At 38.5% G+C, this 18538-nt stretch overlaps 1 protein-coding gene across 5 annotated transcripts in view; it reads right to left on the minus strand.

Annotated features, from left to right (window-relative positions):
• The window catches only part of SPECC1L (sperm antigen with calponin homology and coiled-coil domains 1 like), a 126372-nt gene that overhangs the window by 35567 nt on the left and 72267 nt on the right, over positions 1 to 18538 (minus strand). For 4 of the 5 annotated variants that reach the window (XM_075897998.2, XM_075897997.2, XM_075897996.2 and 1 more), the window contains 3 exons: positions 10165 to 10255; positions 7976 to 8065; positions 6319 to 6475 (listed from right to left, as the gene is read on the minus strand). In XM_075897998.2, the coding sequence (XP_075754113.1) occupies positions 6319 to 6475; positions 7976 to 8065; positions 10165 to 10255 (338 nt within the window). The remainder of the gene's footprint in view (positions 1 to 6318; positions 6476 to 7975; positions 8066 to 10164; positions 10256 to 18538) is intronic. The other variant, XM_014580182.4, reaches the window with a different exon arrangement.

Consider the following 18538-nt stretch of genomic DNA (forward strand, 5'->3'; position numbering starts at 1 on the left):
TAACTGAAGGAGGGAATACACTCAGTTAAATCTGAAACATTTTCCCTGATAAGTGAGATCAAATCAATAGTTCCATTGACAATTGCTATACATACTGATCAGACAAAAGCCATTGATTGCAACAATAAGGTATTTTGGCATTTCCACCACTGGTATTACTCAGTTACCATTTACTTTATTTTAAAGTCTCCTTTCTGGACCTTTATTACAAACAGAGTTTTTCTAAGTTCATAATACTAAACTATTGTGCTAAATTACATCACTACCACCACACTGAACTAAGTGCCAATTTAAACAACTTTATTTTGTGTTTTAAAACAATAAACTGATGGTATCTCTTTTGCATCTCATGGCTGATGAGGACTGTAACCTTGAAATAGACGGTTTGTCCAAAAATCTGGAGCTTTCAATAAGAGGGACAAGCTAAAGACATCTTTACATATAAAATAGAATGGTAAGATAAATGTTTTTTATTTTACTTTACTTGGAATGGTGTCCAATTCCCAAAAATAGCTATTACTGTATACATATATGCCCATTTAAAAACAAAACAAAACAAAAACAATTTTGGGTCTATTTATGAATAAGACAAAAAAGGATACCAAAAGCCTTGAATAATTGAGTTTGCCCATTTGCCCAGGTAGAGGGAGAGGTTTTTTGGGGGGAGGGGAGGAAAAGGAAATACTTGTTTTTTTGCCTTATGATAAAGGTCCAAAGGAAAAACTGTATCTTGGCTGATATTTATAATTCAAAATTGTCATGAAAACATATCAAGTTTTATTAAGCTAAATAATTTCTCAAAAGAAGAACTCCTATATTATAGTGTTATTACTATAATTAAACATTTCTGTAGTTTCAGTAAGTCCTTCTATAATAAATGATCTCTTGTGCAGCTAAAAGGGCTAGGTATTATACATCTTAATTAGCTTAACCAGCAAAGGGATATTTCAGAAGATTTTGCAGTTATCCTAATGTTCCTTATTTGGAAGAAAAATAAGGCTATGGCTAGCTAGTACTGTGCATGGTAAAGGAGAATTATTTTAAAATAATTCTCTGTACATTTAAGAAAGATTCTCAGGTCCTCATGCCAATACCACAAAAACCTATCCCTTAGACACCTGCCTTTCAAACAGACAGCTCATACTGATCATGTGTTCTTTTGCTGGATAGCCCATTTCAACTCTAGCAGGAAATAAGTGTTCCAGTGGAGCTGCTTCAGACATTGGCCTGGTTTACACTAGAATGTTACATTGGTAGTTATCTCTCTCAAGCGGTGTGAAAAATCCATGTTCCTAAGAAGTAGCTATAGAGGTTAGACGTCCCTGGTCCAGCACCCTCAGGGCATAATGGTCCCAAATCAGGGAATTTGCCAGACCAAGGAAGGTCCCCTGCCACTAACCTGATCCTTGGCGCTGCTAGTTCTGTTGCCCTAGCTGGCTCCCTTGCCTCTAGCCCCCACTATCCATGATCCTGGCTGGGCTGCCTGCCAGGTTGGTGTCGCTTGTGCTGCTGGCTCTGGCCAGACTGCCTCCTGGGCTGTCGCCAGCCCAGAGGGCCCCATGACTGCAAACTGCCAGGGCCTGCCATTGGTCCCAGTCCCAGTGCTGCAAGCTACCAGGGGTTGGAGGTTGCTGCCAGCTCTGGACTGGTCCTGCTACCGCAGGCTGCTAATGACTAGGGCTCTGGCTTTGCTTCTGAGGCAGCTTGCAGGCAGTCACTGGGCTGATCCTGAGCTGCCAGGGGCTACTACTGACCCTGGTCTCAGTGCCACATGCTGCCGGAGGCTGCTGCCAGCTCTGGCCACGCCCCATTATTGTTGGGGGCTGCCACGAGCTCCAGCCCCTGTCTTTGTCCTGCTGCTGTAGGCTGCCAAGGGACTGGCACAAGCTTTGGCTCAACTCTGCTCCTTTGGCTCAGCCCCTCTCGGCTACCGGGACTCTCGGATCCAGGAACCTTTGTGGTCCTGCCATAGTAGATATTGCTGGGACCAGAGACTGTCACTTTTGGGAGGTGCAACCTGTATTGGCCTGGTGTAGATAACATGAGGTAGGCAGACAAATTCTTTCATCGAACTAGCTTCCTCCTCTTAGGTAAGTGGATTAACAACTATGACGGGAGAAGTCCTCTAGTCAGTACAGACAGTACCTACACAAACAGCTACAGAAGCGTATAGCACTTCAGAGTAGGCAAGTTCTGAAATCCATCAATTTCACAAGCTTTGCTGAAGAAAAAAAAAGTATTGAAATATGAATTTCACAGAGCTTCACATGTGCATTGATATCTCACTATAAAAAGGACTATTTTCTACATGACAGTTTAAATTAATTTCAAATGCCATGTACTTGTTAATGTGCTTAATGAATGGTCTTTGGATGAAACAAGATAATGTTCCAGGGTCAAATTAAATATTTAAGAAAAATCAGAGTTTCTTATAATAGTTCCAATGGTAAAATTGCAAATTTGTTCAGAAATGGGCAACTTAAGTGACAGACATCGGTATTTAAGCGAGATAATACATTGGACCAACTTCTGTTGGTGAGGAAACAATCTTTCAAACTTACACAGAGCTTTTCTTCAGATCTGGAAAAGATGCTCTGTCACAGCTTAAGACAAGATGGAACAGACTATTTAGCATAAGTAGTCAACATATTTCAAGGGACTAAGATCAGAGGCTAAGGGATTTGGGCTTATTTAGTCTACAAAAGAGACGAGTGAGGGGGGATTTGACAGCAGACTTCAACTTCCTGAAGGGATGTTCCAAAGAGGATGGAGAGAGGCTGTTCTCAGTGGAGGCAGATAGCAGAACAAGGAGCAATGGGCTCAAATTACAGTGGGAGAGGTCTAGATTGGATATTAGGAAAAACTATTTCATCAGGAGAGTGGTGAAGTACTGGAATGGGTTACCTAGGAGAGGTGGAATCTCCATCCCTAGAGGTTTAAGTCTTGGCTTGACAAAGCCCTGGCTGGGATGCTTGAATTGGGATTGGTCCTGCTTTGGGCAGGGGGTTGGACTTGGTGACCTCCTGAGGTCTCTTCCAGCCCTATGATTCTATGACTATTCAAGGTAAAGTGGCTCCTTGAAAAGTGAACTGTGTCTTGAAATGCGTTAGCTAGCTACTTCTGCTAAACAGGAAAATATTTATATTTAGACATAAATGCCAATTTCATGGAGAGTTATACTAAAGAAATCAGTTCTCTTACATACACGGCATTTATTTTAGAACTAAAACAGAATCACAGAATCAAATTACTGGATCATGTTTAATTTGATAGGCACCAAACTAGGGAAATGTGGTCTAGTTGAATTTCTGTAAAATGCATGTTCAACTGGCTGAAGGACCATACTCAAAAGACCAATTATCAATGCTTCACTGTCAAATAAGGATGATGTATCTAGTGGAGTGTTACTGAGATCAATCCTCAGTCTGGTACTATTCGATATTTTCACTAATGACTTGGATAAGAGTGAAAAATATGCTTATAAAACTTGTAAATGACATTAAGCGGGGTGGAGCTGCAGGCACTTTAAAGGACAGGATTAGAATGCAAAGCCACCTGGACCAATTGGAGGATTGGTCTGAAATCAGCAAGATGAAACTCAAAGATAGTGTAAAGTACTTCACTAAGGAAGGAAATATGCAATGCCCAAATACAAGATGGGGAATATTGGCTGGATGGTAATACTGGGTGTTATAATGGACCACAAATTGAATACAAGTCTGCAATGTGCCAGTTGAAAAGAAAAAATACATGCTATTGATGCTTTTTTTTTTAACAGAAGTGTTGAGTATAAGAAATAGGAAGTAATTGCCTCATTCTCTTCTTCACTGATGAGGCCTAGTGAGAGTACTATGTCTAATTCTGGGAGTCATACTTTAGGAAAGATGTGGACATACTGAAGGAGTCCAGAGGAGAGCAACAAAAATGTAAAAGGTCTAGAAAACTGGACTTATGAGGTATGGTTAAACAATTGGGGTTGTTGAGTGTTGAGAGAAACGGAGTGAGGTGGGACCCACTAATAGTCTTCAAATATGTTGAGGGGTGATCAGTAGTTTTCTATGTCCACTGGAAGTGAGATAAGTAGTAAAGAACTTGCTCTACAGCAAAGGAGATTCAGGTCAGATGTTAGGAAAATCTTTCTAAATAGCAGAGTAATTAAGCTCTGGAATAGGTTTTCAGGGGAGACTATGGAATCACCATTACTGGAGGTCTTTATGAACAAGCAGAGAGTCTAGGTTTATTTGGTCCTGTCTCAGAGGAAGCAGGGGACTAGGTTTTACTTCAAGGTCTCTCCCAGCCCTAGATTTAGATCACTATACTGCTAGACTGGGGCCTTAAGGATTTAACTTTACTCTTATATCTAGATCAGCACATGCGTTAGCAACCTAGATTCTAGCTTTAATTTGGAATTTGTGTTTTCACACTAGAATAAAGATTAAGTAGTGCCACTCTATATTTTAAGAATAGAGATAACTCACTACAGATATAAGAAAACTGATTCAAAATGGTCTTTTTCCTATTCAACATGCTGGGTAGCTGTGAAGGAACTGGACGGCCTGGTCCCAAATTCCAGTAAGGCACATGGTTTATATCAGGTTCTTACTATTATGAAAACAGTGCGGAAGGAAACAAATTAAAATGTATTGTAAGGAGACAATGAGAAATGGTTTGAGATAGATATAAATCTTAAAATGAGTATCTTAGGCCAACTATGTTCCAAATCAAAGAAGTGATTTATGGTTTCAAGTTGGGAGACATAGGTATGCCCACAGTTCATGTATATTTTCAAAGATTTGTTTTCTTAAATAAATCCTTATTTTACATCCTACAACAACATTTTGCAAGCTACACAATGTATTAAAACCAAGAGTAGTTCCCTTCCAAAGACAATACCCATGGACAATTATATTTGTCCTCCACTGCTCTAACAGGAGCAGGCTTTCTTCTTAGTGGGCTTAGCACCCTAGCACAACTGCTCTGTGCAAGTGTGAAGTACTGTGATGGCCTCCAAATATTCCTTGTTCATAACTACATGCTTTCATTGAAATCTTTGATCTGCAAACAGTGCAGATGTAAATCTTTGAAGTTTAAGATTTGTCACTAGCATTTTTATACATTTTTACTCAAAATCTAAATGTGCAAATGCCAGTAAACTGACTGTTTCTTTAGTGTAATTTGTAAATTACCTGTTAATTAAATGGGCAAGTACACAGATATAGAACATCAAACAATGAGTACCTGGTAGAATACAAAAGTATGCCTCAAGTAATCTCTGAAGACACTGCTCTGGACATTATCCAGATCTCCAAACCATTTCTTAATGTCACAAAGCAATTATTAAATGTCTAGATGGTTCCATGAATCTACATTTTTATTTATACATATATAGAGAGTATGTTAAGTAGCGAGTAAGTGACTGTGTACATGATTAGTTGATAAGGGGCCACTGCAGCTCTGCAGCTTAAATGCAGTAGGAGCCAGGCGTATAGGCATCCCGGCTCCTACTACATTTAAACTACAGAGCTGAAGCGGTGGTAGTTCCAGGATCCAGGCAGCTCTTACTACATTTAAAAGGCAGAACAACTGCACCTCTTCATCCCAGACTCCACTCCCACACTGCGGAGATGGTGCTGGGGGGAACTGGCTCTTAAGACAGCTAATTGTCTACTCTTTTAAATCCTTTTATTTTATATATTTTGCATAAATTACTGTCAGGTGTTCTTGAGAAAGACATTTAGCCTCTGTGGACCAGTTTCCCAACCTGTGAAATGTACTTAGCTCACACATGTGTAATACGACTTCGTATTTATAAAATATTCTGAGTCCTTATATAGAAGGCACGACAAAAGTGAAGAATATTTTCCCCTACGATATCCCATATAAAAGAAGAGTGCTATTCTTTCTAACATCAGAATATCAGCATCAGGATGAATTATACCTTTGGCACAGGCTCTGTGTGAAGCTAGTGCTTAAATTAATTCAAAACTGAGGCTGGTTCAGAATGTTACAGCTCAATTATTAAATGTAGTTTCTCATTACAAACTTGTCTGTTGGTTTCCTAGTTAAGTTTAAAGTGTTGGTATTAACCTATTAAGCCATAAGTAACCTGAGATCTGCCTACCCAAGACAGTATACTTTATGGTGCTACAAAGAGTGTATGCAAAGTTCCAGAGATTCCTGAAGAGCATGACTAAAAGTATGTCTGTCAAATATTGGTGTTTAATGATAGAACAAACTATATACTTGCATAGTATAGTATTTCACAGCTGTGAAGTTAATATTGGTTTAAAAACCATACTATGTAATAATGGATTGTACCTTATTCGACTTCGTGTTGTAGGGGTAACAGATGCTGTAGGAGAAGAGGAGAGAGAGAGCTGTGGTGAGGTGGTTCCCATTGCCATGAGAGAGGCTGGAGATGCTCCATCTGGTGCACTAATATCCCGTTTGATTTCTTCATTACTTCGTCTAGACACTAAATGAGGGAAAATTCAAAAGCTCTAGAAACAAATAAATCATATAAAGCAAGAAATATGCAAACCTATATTATTTAATTCCTGATATTTCACCCTTACTGAAAAGGGTTTAGGAAAGGCATCCTGGACAGAGCAGCCCTGTCCAGCCCCAACTGGTTAACCTTGATCAGTAAACCTCACCCATTAAGGAGGAGGTTTACTGGTGAAACCTTCACATTCCTACTGTGTATTAGCATGTTCTTCTTCTATACAGAATAGTTTCTAGTTAAATAAAAATAGGTAAGCTGTTTTGCTTTCAAATCCTGAAAGCAAGCTACTGATTGCATTTGTGTAAGACAAATACAAAATGTTCCAAATACTTCTAGATTGATTTAATTTCTTTTGCTTTCAGGGACCAAGCTAACATATAAATACCTTACATAGTAAATTAAGAAGACCATAAAATAAAAAAGGTATAAAATACCATTCTTGAATGTTTAAAATGCACATCTGAAAATCCGGTTTTAAAATGCAAATTCTTACCTATGTCACTAGGAATGAAAACCTTAAAAAACACAATTTACTATTTATTTGCTTTTTAAAAATTCTCTAAATTTGGGTGGTAAAAACATATGCAGATCCACTTTTTGATTGTATTGAGAAGTACTTTCAGGTTTGCAGTGCTATAACATATTGCATGGGAAGGTTTGTTTAAAAGCATCCATTGGAATTAAAGAGTTATATGGTTTCATATTGTACTTAGGCTCAATAAAGGTCTTTAAAAAAACCCCATGGATTTATTAATTTCAAATTAGCATGACTTGTATTCGCTTTCCCTGGTGGTTAGCAAAAATTGTCAAGTGGCATCTTAAAGAGTATGTTTAAATACTTTATAGTAACCATTTTATTTATTAATGTATCATGGTATGTCCCACAAAATCCAGCAGTCTCATATTTAAAACATATAAGCTAGATGGAATTCTTTGCAGTAGAAGGCCTATATAACTGAAAGAATAATGAAAGACATTAAATTATTGTATTAAATAAACTAGATAAGACAGGAGTCTGCCATTGTGTTATCACTTTAAAAACCTGTATCAAAAATACAAATAATTCTGTGTACATTGCAAATCAAAATTCTGTGCAACATTAGGAAGAAATGCAATAGAGGAATAGTCATTTCCTGGATGGCTGAAGAGAAGTCATGTGTGAATCTTGGTTCTAGTAGATACATACATTTGCAATACGTCGTAGGAATAAACTGTTCCAAAGAGTTAAGCTGCCCAGTTCTATATGATCGAATACGTTTTATCACGAGCTTTTACAGTTTTTCTTTAAGTATATAGACAAGATTAGATATTTAAAAGTAAACAATTCCAAACAAATGTGATACTCGCATATATGTATTGATAAGTGACTGCAGATTCAGCTGGAAGACAGAACTTCTCCTTAAAACAGAATACTGGGCATGTAACTACAGCACCGACAACAGAAGGTTTCTGATTAATATAGATATCTACCATTACCGGAAATAGATTTGGCACTTTCCATGGCAGGTACTCTTGGCAATGAGGCTGGTCTGCTAGTAGAGGAAGTTCTCAACAAATGTTCTGCTCAGAGGAAAAAAAAAAAAAAAAAAGAGATGCATCACTAATGCAGATTTCAGTTATAGGAATGTGATCAGTGGGGACACTCTGCTCACACTTATGAATTATAAAATCTGTTCACCTAACTTAATATGAGAGAAAACTGATTATGTCTGCCGAGAAGGAGGACACAGGTTTGTCCACTCCCATAAAAATCATGTGATGAAACTTGTGAGCAAAAGGCTGGGCAAGAAACTCCCTCTTTGCTCTCACACCAAAAATACACCATAAATCAGGCAGTAGGAGATGCTAGTAGATTGCTGTCAACCTCTATGAAATTCAAATCCATCATTGTAACAAAACATTTTCTTTCCATGAATAATAAGGAACTGTTTCAAATGCTAAAATGAGGAAAGATTTGTTCGGCCCATTTGTAGTTAAAAAATTAATTTAAAAAAAGTATTTTGTATAAACTCAGACCAATTTGAGCTAACTTTTAGATTAAAAATAATTTTAAATCAATATTTTTTAAAATATGCAGAAGTTACCTGTTTGAAAATGTATGCTGCACTACATAGTTAATAAAAGTACTTCATTAACAGAACATATTGATAGACAAGCACCATACATAGAGGTAAATATAATATATACATTTAAAAGTAAACAGATTTCTTACCTATCATGCCTACTGTTCAAAATACTGTCTCGGGTAAAGTTGATTATATTAAACACAAAATAATGTATGCAGCTGCCTTTGAGCACTTAACCTTAATATATTAACTCTTGCAAGAGAAAACAACTCTGAACAGGTGCTGACAAGCAACAAGCTTTTCGGCTTACTTTGAGAATGTATACTTTCTAATGCTTATGTCTACTCATGCATTCTGTTGCAATAATTTAAGATGCTAAATTATTTGCTTGGTAAGGCATTTCCATTTTAAATTAAAAAAAACATAGTATTCTAAAATTAAAACCCCCACTTCACTGAGCAAATAACCCCAATATGCATTCTACACAAGTATAGAAAGGAGTCTGTCACATACAGACATCATTACAGGGGAATATAGTACTTGGAATGATGATATGGGAATTATCTTGATAAAACATCTACAAAATATGCTCCCAAAGAGGCATAAATCAGACAGCTACACCCACCATACGAAAACAATTCATTCTTAGAGGAAGGGCACATTGTGAACAGAATCTGACAGACAAAACAAAGTTACCAGAACAGGGAACAATTAGGAAATGGAGATATCAACACTTGTTAACTTAATTCATTTTCTGTCTCACTGTCAAAGTACCATTACTTACATATTAATAGCCTAGCAAAGAATATATAATTCATTTACATATAATAGCGTACATAAGGCTCATAAAAGATCTACATAGTCATGAGTTAGGTTTGAAAAAGTTACATGTAAAACTAGCAAGTGTCAGTATATGTTCATTCTAAACAAACCAATTTGCTGTTACACAGTGCTTATAGAAAAATAATTATTTTAATGTTAAATTAATAAAGAGTAAATGAACTATGACTATTTGTATTTATGAATGTTTTAATTTTATTTTTAAGAAAACAATATTTAATTAAAAACACTCAAACAGGAAACTACTGAAATCCATATAAACAAAAAATGAGTCCTTTCAAAGATTTTTATAAGGGGTAATAAATAAAATATTCCACTGCTCAGGATTCCATCAACTCTTTAAACTGAAATTATCTATGGAATATGATTAATAAGCTTTGGTGGCAATTTTTTAAAAGCACAGATTAGCTGTGCAGACAACCACTATGTTCAGAAAAGTAACAGGAATTATTTGCTTTCGGATAGCAATCCTCAACACATGTGAAAAAAATGTGTATTTTATTAGAATTTCTCTCTCATAAATGAATGCATTTTTTATAAGACATGTATACTGAAATGCACCAAGATTTTGTGTTTCAGCCTGCATCTGAAGTTCCTTGTGTTTGTGGGTCTAAGTCACACTTGGTATTTATATTTTTTCCCCCGCAATTAAGAAAAGGGGTTGAAAGCACAACTACCCAATAAAGATACAGTTACTAGCCAATGGTATTGCAATTTTTACATTAAGTAAAGCTAATGAAGCAGAACACATACCTTGAACAGGGATTTCTGCATAGCTTGATCTTTTATCTGACAAAGGTGCAAGAGGTTTGGAGGTTGATATTGGTCCACTTATAGAATGCCTCTGAAATAGCAGGATAATGTCACAACATATTTAATATGAAGATAAAGAGGAACCATCAAAATGGACTGTAAAGCAAATAACATGTAGCTTGAATTTGATGAGCTAGCAATAACTGTATAAAGTCAGCTTCATGAAAACAACTAGTACACTTTTAGTAGTGTTGTAGTGTCAGTATGTGGCATAAATACATTCGGGTTGGTATAAAGCAGCCTGCAAATGGACTTCATGCCTATTTTTGCTTCTGAGATTTATAAAGAAGGCCCGTTTGTTACTTTTTTTCTGAGAAAAGTTGCACCAGTTTAATCAATGCTGGGCTACGTCTACACTGGCCCCTTTTCCGAAAGGGGCATGCTAATTTTAAACTTCAGAATAGGGAGATCCGCGGGGGATTTAAATATCCCCCGCGGGATTTAAATAAAGATGTCCGCCGCTTTTTTCCGGCTTGTAGATAAGCCGGTAAAAAGCGTCTAGACTGGCCTGATCCTCCGGAATAAAGCCCTATTCCGGAGGATCTCTTATTCCTACTTTACAAGCCGGAAAAAAGAGGCGGACATCTTTATTTAAATCCCGCGGGGGATATTTAAATCCCCCGCGGATTTCCCTATTCTGAAGTTTAAAATTAGCATGCCCCTTTCAGAAAAGGGGCCAGTGTAGACATAGCCCTGCAGTATTCAACCAATGCAGCAATGTGCATAAAATACACAAAGTCCACAGACAAAGCTGCACTGGTTTTAATATTGCAACTTTAGTTAAATCAGTGCAATTTGTGTACACACAAGCCCTAAAACTCACTATTTATGCACTTACATTAGTCACAATAATGTCTTATTTACAAAACCTCCTTCTGAAATATTATGCACAATGGAATGGTAGCATAGGCTGAATTTCTAAAACTGTTAATCTCTTGTCTAGCAACATCTGTGGCCCAATGGGATCACGGATGCTCTTGAACCAGAGGTAGGAAGGCCAGTGGCTCTGGGAGGCAGTGTCTAGTACAGGGGTGGGCAATAATTTTTACCAAGGGTAAATTTTTGAAGTGGCCCCAGGCCACCCTGGCACGGGCAGGGCCTAAATGACCCCCAGACCATGACATGTCTGGGGGAGCACCTTTTCCCCCTTCCCACTAAGCACCCATGCCCTGGAAGAGGCTTGGCATGCTCCCCCACTCCTAGGCCAATTAGGGCCTGGGGGCCGGGAGCCTCCTCCCACCCTGCAAGGAGCGCATGGCACTTTGAAGTGCCACGGGCTACTCTCAGGGCAGGGGTAGGGAGAAGGAAGCTTCACGCAGCTCCTACCCAGGCCCTAATTGGCCTTGGGTCAGGGGAGCAGCAGGGCCTCCCGCAGGCTGGATTGAGCCCGCGGAGGCCCTTTTGCCCACTCTTGGTCTAGGAGATCTGCTGGGTAGATAGCAGTGGGACCAATAGCCAGGAGTCCTGCTGGGCTAGTGATAGTAGGGCCAGCAGCCGGCAACCCTGCCAGAGCAAGGGGCAGGCGCTGACCTCCCCTTGTCCAACAAATTCCCTTGTTTGGGACCAGTTATATCCCAAGAGTGCTGGATCAGGAAGATCCAACTGGTAGGTCTGAACTTATAGGCACCAAGGAATTGAAATCTGAATAAAAATGTGATTTTTTTTTTTTATACAGAATGATAGTTTGGTTGTGTTAACACTTATTTAATTGAATCACTCTACAAAGAGCTGAAAACATACATCTTTCAGAAACATTTATCTTTATAATATCAATCTAATTATTTTTCGGTATGAAGGTCCTCTGAATTGCAGTTCTACTCTGAAGTGTTACTATGTAAAAATCAGCACAATTTTAACAGATTTTTGACCAATGTACATTGAATGTCCCATACTGTTAGTGATACAGGTCTTCACTGCTCTTTGAATAGTCTACTCAAACTTTTTATTTGTTCTTATTCAACGGAATTATTTACAAAGTTCCTACCAGCTACACTTGTGGAGACCTAGGCTACGTCTAGACTATAGGCTTCTTTCGGAAGAAGCTTTTTTTGGAAGAGATCTTCCAAAAAAGTGTTTCCAAAAGAGCATCCAGACTGAATTGATGCTCTCTCACGTGTAAGCTGTGATTGCTATGGATGGAATGGCCACCAAGACACCTGTGATTTTTCCTCTTCTTCCAAAAGAACTCCCTCTTCCCCATCCACATACACCTTTTTGTAAAAGCTCTTTTGCAAAAAGGCTTTTTCTTCAAAGAATGATTACCAATGCCAGAAAAACCCCTCTGTTCTTTTGACTGCAGAAGAACACAATTGCAGTGTGGATGTTCCTCAAGATGTCAGAAAAACATACGTTTTTCCGACAAAACTCTGTAGTATAGCCATACCCCCACTGAAAAAAGCGGAATGCAAAAACTCCATTTCTACAATTACTTTCAGAGTAGAACTTCACTTTACTGTTTTTTTTTTAAATATGTTCACTCCTCTGTCAAATATATACACCAAACCTTTTCAAAGTGTGACCCACATATGGTCTTTGGGAGACCTACTCTCCCACTCACAACAGCAAGCAGAGCCTCCTGGATATCATCACTGGAACTGCAGCAACTACTTTCCTACTATTTTTAAAGCATCTGTAATATTTATAGCTGTAATGAATCTTTACTATTTGAAAAGGAAGACAGCCAGCATTGTTTGACCTGACAGTGTTTCACAGATCATGTGCAAATTATATGTGGACTACTGTTTTGGAACCACTATGCTATATTGCGGAAATACATATTTGTTCTGAAATCTGGATTTTGCAAACAGCATGCTGCCATTCTGCCACTACAAGTCTGTTTCTGTCTTGTTTCCAGAAGAGTAGTATTTTCCAATAAAGTCAATCATACCTACCGGATACATATACTATTCTTTCTGTGTTGAATAAACTGTGCAGTTTGATAGTCATTTTCAATATTCACTGAGACCAGCAGTTCATTTATAGAAGGAATCAGGAAAGATTATTGACATTATTTCCTGGAAAATATGTGGTTTCAAAATATCTAATGCAAGTTATAGTATTCTTTCATTATTTATGTACTTTGTCCCTTCCATCACATTTCTACATTCAACTACCTGACCAGCCACTGAAGAGTTTCAAATCAACATCCTGTTAGCTACCCACTTAGACTATGATGAGATGTCTAAAGGAGCTGCCTCCCTTATCTTCAAGAGATAAAAGGCTCAAGTGCATCTCATGCCAAGTCAATCTCAAAGATATAATAGAAAATTTAAACCTTAAGTATATAGTTCGCAAAATGTCTTTGCAATCACACGACATTACCATGCTACTTACTCTAGCATGGCTTTTTTGCACTGGAAACAAAATAAGAAAACTGCTAATGTCCAAGAATCTAACCATCATAATACAGCAAGAGGAGCTGTATTTCATCACTGCTTTATCAGATTAGCTATGGAATCCTAAATGAATGCTATGAAGATGGATATATGTTTAAACATGCTGTCAGCTTCAAATCAAGTAAGCCCTGGGAGAGTTAGTTCTAATTTATGTATAAAATTGCTTCCAATAGCTAATTTTAAAAGCAAATGTTTTCCATTTATTCAGAAACTTTAACCTTCATGTCTGAGTGAATTTCACTATTTTACAAAAGAAGAGAAAGTAACTAGAACAAAGAAAAGGATAAAATCCAAAGAGGACTAAATACATTGTATTTTAGCAAGGCACTGTTTACTAACAACTCAAAGTTTCCCATTGATATCCTGGGGGCTTTACCAACATATGCCGCTCTCAAATGCTAAACATAGATGTGCCTGACCTGCCAAAATTGAAAAGTCAATATTGTTGGGGGATATAATAGTAAGGGTTGGAAGATTTAAACCTAAACATGTCTCCACCCCACACTTATTTTAAAATAAGTCTAAGGGTTTCTCTTTAAACATTTTCCTCTACCAAGGTTCATCAGGTAGTCCCTCCTGTACTGCCTATCTTTGGGCTAGCCCAGAGAGTACTCCAGCCCAGCAATGATTTTCATACTTAGGCATGTGTGCTCCTGTAAGGGAGTTGTGATAAAAATCCTGTAATGACAGACAAGAATTGGCAATCTATTCTCAGGCATATTATGACTCCACTTCGATGGGGGCTGTGTTAGACTGTATTATTTGGAAAAGGGCACAGAATTTAAAAAGTCTGAAAACCACTGGCAGAGGATGAAGGAAGAACTCCCTTTCCAAGGATAGGTCTATAGTAAAAGAGAACATTGGATCAAGATATGCAACTCCAGCTATGGTATTTACATAGCTGGAATCATCAGTTTGTTTCAAGTTTTCCTTCTGCCCCCACAGTGGGAGGCTGGCAGGAGGAAAAACTCCTGCCAGCTTCCTTTACTCCTCACAGAAGCAGTAGTACTAGCAGCAGTGGGAGCTAAATCAAACTCAGAGGGAGCAAGTCTTAGTCTCACTAAATCAAACTCTAGGGCTATGTCTACACTGGCGCGATCTTGCGCCAGAAGTATGCAAATGAGGCTAAGCGTGGAATATTGCTGAGCCTCATTTGCATATCCAATGAGCCGCCATTTTTGTGGAAGAGGCTCTTGTGCCAGAAGGAGCTGTCTACACTGCCCCTTCTTGCGCAAGAAAAACCCTCTTGCACAATGCCGTTATTCCTGAAAATAATCAGCATAACGGCATTGCGCAAGACGGTTTTTCTTGCGCGAGAAGGGGCAGTGTAGACAGCTCCTTCTGGCCCAAGAGCCTCTTTCTCAAAAATGGCGGCTCATTGGATATGCAAATGTGGCTCGGCAATATTCCAGGCTTAGCCAAAACTAAAATGCCTAGAAAAACACTAACACTAGAGGTGAAAAGTATTATTGATGCTTACTTCCAAATATAAACAGACTATTTTATCCTGGAGTATAGATGAATGTGGCGCAATATGTTTAAACAACAAAAGTGTTCTCAGAATTATAGATACAGTTTACAATGCTGGATCAGCGAGTGCACAATCCCACTGACAATAACAATGTAGCGTCAGTTACTGTTTTCTCACTGACATTTTCAGGCTGAAGGCAAAAGTTCTGCTAGCCAGTAAAAATCTCTTAGTTACTATCTGATAGAATAAATTAACTTAAACAGCTTCACACATGAAAGATCTAATTTTAAATGTGACAGCTTTGGTACTTTCTTAGGTTAATACAGAAATCCATCATGCAGAAAATGAATCTGATTAAATTAAGGCTTCCTAGAAATCCCGATGGCTAGAACAATGGCGTGAATAACAGATTCAAAAGAGAAATAAAACCATATATTTTTCTTTAAAAAGAAGTAAGCTGCATATGCATAGGTTTTTCAATTGTAGAGGCAGAATGCTGATGGAATGAGTTACGCCATAAACATCCAAAGATTTAATTTCAAATGTCTGGTGAACACTAGCAAAAAATCACTAACTCATAATCCTGAGTACCTGAGGTTACCTGTGAAATGCGGGGAAGCCCGCAAACATTACCAATACGTCTGCTTATCTGTAAGTAATATTTATATTACAGCAGAATCTAACAACAGAGAGCCTAATCAGGACTAAATCCCTCTTTACTAGGTTCTGTAGAAACTGACACAGACATGGTCCCTTCAATGTAGAGCTTTGACTAAAACTCTAATGCTATTAAGTCCAGGTTCATGAGAATTAAATGTACATTTTTTAAATAGTGTTTTCCTGGAAGAAAAACAGGAAATCTATGTTGTGATGTGACCAGCTCCACCATGGACATGAATATATACATAACTCAAAAGTGCTTTTAGCAGATTATTTCATGTAACCTATCAATCTTCAGGTCATGATCCACTGATTATCTTACTTTAGGTGGGTGTGTGTATCATTCTTGTGTGTAAATTAGACAGAGTAGGGAATACTTCATGATTTTTAAATGTGTGAAAGTCATCAAGGGAGGCCTCAGTATCTGGGCAATCAAATAAATAGCCTTTTATCCTTAATTCCCTATCACAGTGTTTCCCAATTGGTGCTCCGCAGAACCCTGGAGTTCTATGAAGCAAAAGCAAGGGTTCTGTGAAGAGGCAGCACTCCCCAGCCCCCTCTTAAAGAAACAGCTGCAGTAGGAATTGCAGTGGGGCTTCTCCCCACCCCCCTCAACAAAACGCGGCCCTAGGGGTTCTGTGGCCAATTAAAACTGGGAAACACCGATAGGGAATTCTTTAAAAAGAAAAGGAAGGTAGGTGTCTTGTCTTTGGCTGGGCTGCACCTCAGGGAAGAAGCCAAAGACCAAAGGGTGTGGAGACAGCCCTGGTTTGGAGGGGTAGCTGGAAAAGAGGTTTTAGTGTATGTTTGAAAAAGTTTGTACTGAGGTTTCAGTGCAGAATTTAGCTAAGCATTTCTTTTGATTTGTAATCTACTTTGCTCCACTATTACCACTTTATTACGAACAAGCAGTAGGATTTAAGTCACTTATTTTCTATCAAACCCAGTGTAAATAATTGTTACCTGGAGAGGTAAACAGTGTGTACATTTTCCCTTTCGAAATGAAAGGGAACTTATCCAGGTAATTCACATTGGGGGATTTGAGCCCATTTGGGGAGTAGTATCCCAGGAGGCTGGGTCCAAAACTGCACTCTCCTTGGACCTGAAGAGATTCAGTATCTGTACTGCATCTCTGGAGACAGGGATCTCAGCTTGGGGCCTCTGCTAGGGGAGACCAGCGGAGCAAAGCTCCTGTTATAGTAACACATTCCTTTTTCAGGGAGTTACTTCCACTCCAAAGAACATCTCACTACTGACATTCTGCTTGAGTATCAGAAGTGCAATTCAGGAAGAAAACTTCCACACAGTGTGCAGTGGCGGTCAAAAAGGCAAATAGGATGCTAGGAATTATTAAGAAAGGGATAGAAAATAAGACAGAATATCTTACTGCCCCTGTATAAAACTATGGTACGCCCACATCTTGAATACAGTAAGGAGACCACATCTGTACACCTCAAAAAAGATATTTTGGCCTTGGAAAGGGTTCAGAAAAGGGCAACTAAAATGATTAGGGGTTTGGAACGGTTCCATATGAGGAGAGGTTAAAGCGACTGGGACTCTTCAGTTTAGAAAAGAGGAGACTGAGGGGGGATATGATAGAGGTATATAAAATCATGAGTGGTGTGGAGAGGGCCGATAAAGAAAAGTTATTTATTAGCTCCCATAATAGAAGAACTAGAGGACATCAAATGAAATTAATGGGTAGCAGGTTTAAAACTAATAAAAGAAAGTTCTTCTTCACACAGCGTGTAGTCTACCTGTGGAACTCCTTGCCAGAGGAGGCTGTGAAGGCTAGGACTATAATAGAGTTTAAAGAGAAGCTAGATAATTTCATGGAGGTTAGGTCCATAAAAGGCTATTAGCCAGGGGATAAAATGGTGTCCTTGGCCTCTGTTTGTCAAAGGCTAGAGAAGGATGGCAGGAGACAAATTGCTTAATCATTGTCTTCGGTCCACCCTCTCTGGGGCATCTGGTGCTGGCCACTGTCGGCAGACAGGCTACTGGGCTAGATGGACCTTTGGTATGACCCAGTACTGCCGTTCTTATGGTCTTATGATTCAAATAGTGGCAAATAGAGAACCTAAAATGAACAGTAGCAAGCATCATGTGCTAGCTCCCTACTAGTTTAAGATGTTACTTTGGTTACAAAAAACCCTGAAATTTATGGTTAATTTGTGAATACATAAAACAAGCAAACCTCAGGCTATGGTCAAGTCTTTGTGCTGCCAAACGTCTAGTCTATCCTTTTGGAATGTGAGATGAAGTGCACATTTCATGAACAAAAATAAAAATATCAAAGCAGATCAATGGTGACTGAACCCCCAGATGACAAAACATACGAGATCCAGCTGCCTTCTGAAATCCACTTTTACTGCTCACTGAACCACAGAAAACCACATTTTCTGACAAAAACATCTAATTATTCCACTTTTGTTTTGAGCCGTTCACTTTCTGAATGAGTCTTGGTGCAAAGAGATAGAGCTTATCAGTATTTGCACTTAAAAAATCCTGCCACGTCTAGACAGATTTCAAACATTATTCCTTCAATTCTATAAGCTGAAACTCAAAAAAGTGTTAGCACAATTTTACAATAGTGGACATGAAAGTTATCACAATGGTATTTCTGACCTTCAAAGCTCTGAATCTAATATGAAAACTACTGATAATAAGTGAGCATATGCACTGAAGGAAATAAGCTTGCCAATTCCTCAAGATGCTCCATCCCACCAACTGGTACCTTTACTCTATTTGTTCCAAGCCTAACCTTGTTGGCTTTCATCCACATCTC

Source organism: Pelodiscus sinensis, chromosome Z, assembly GCF_052426305.1.
Source record: "Pelodiscus sinensis isolate ZL-2025 chromosome Z, ASM5242630v1, whole genome shotgun sequence".
Lineage (NCBI taxonomy): Eukaryota > Metazoa > Chordata > Testudines > Trionychidae > Pelodiscus > Pelodiscus sinensis.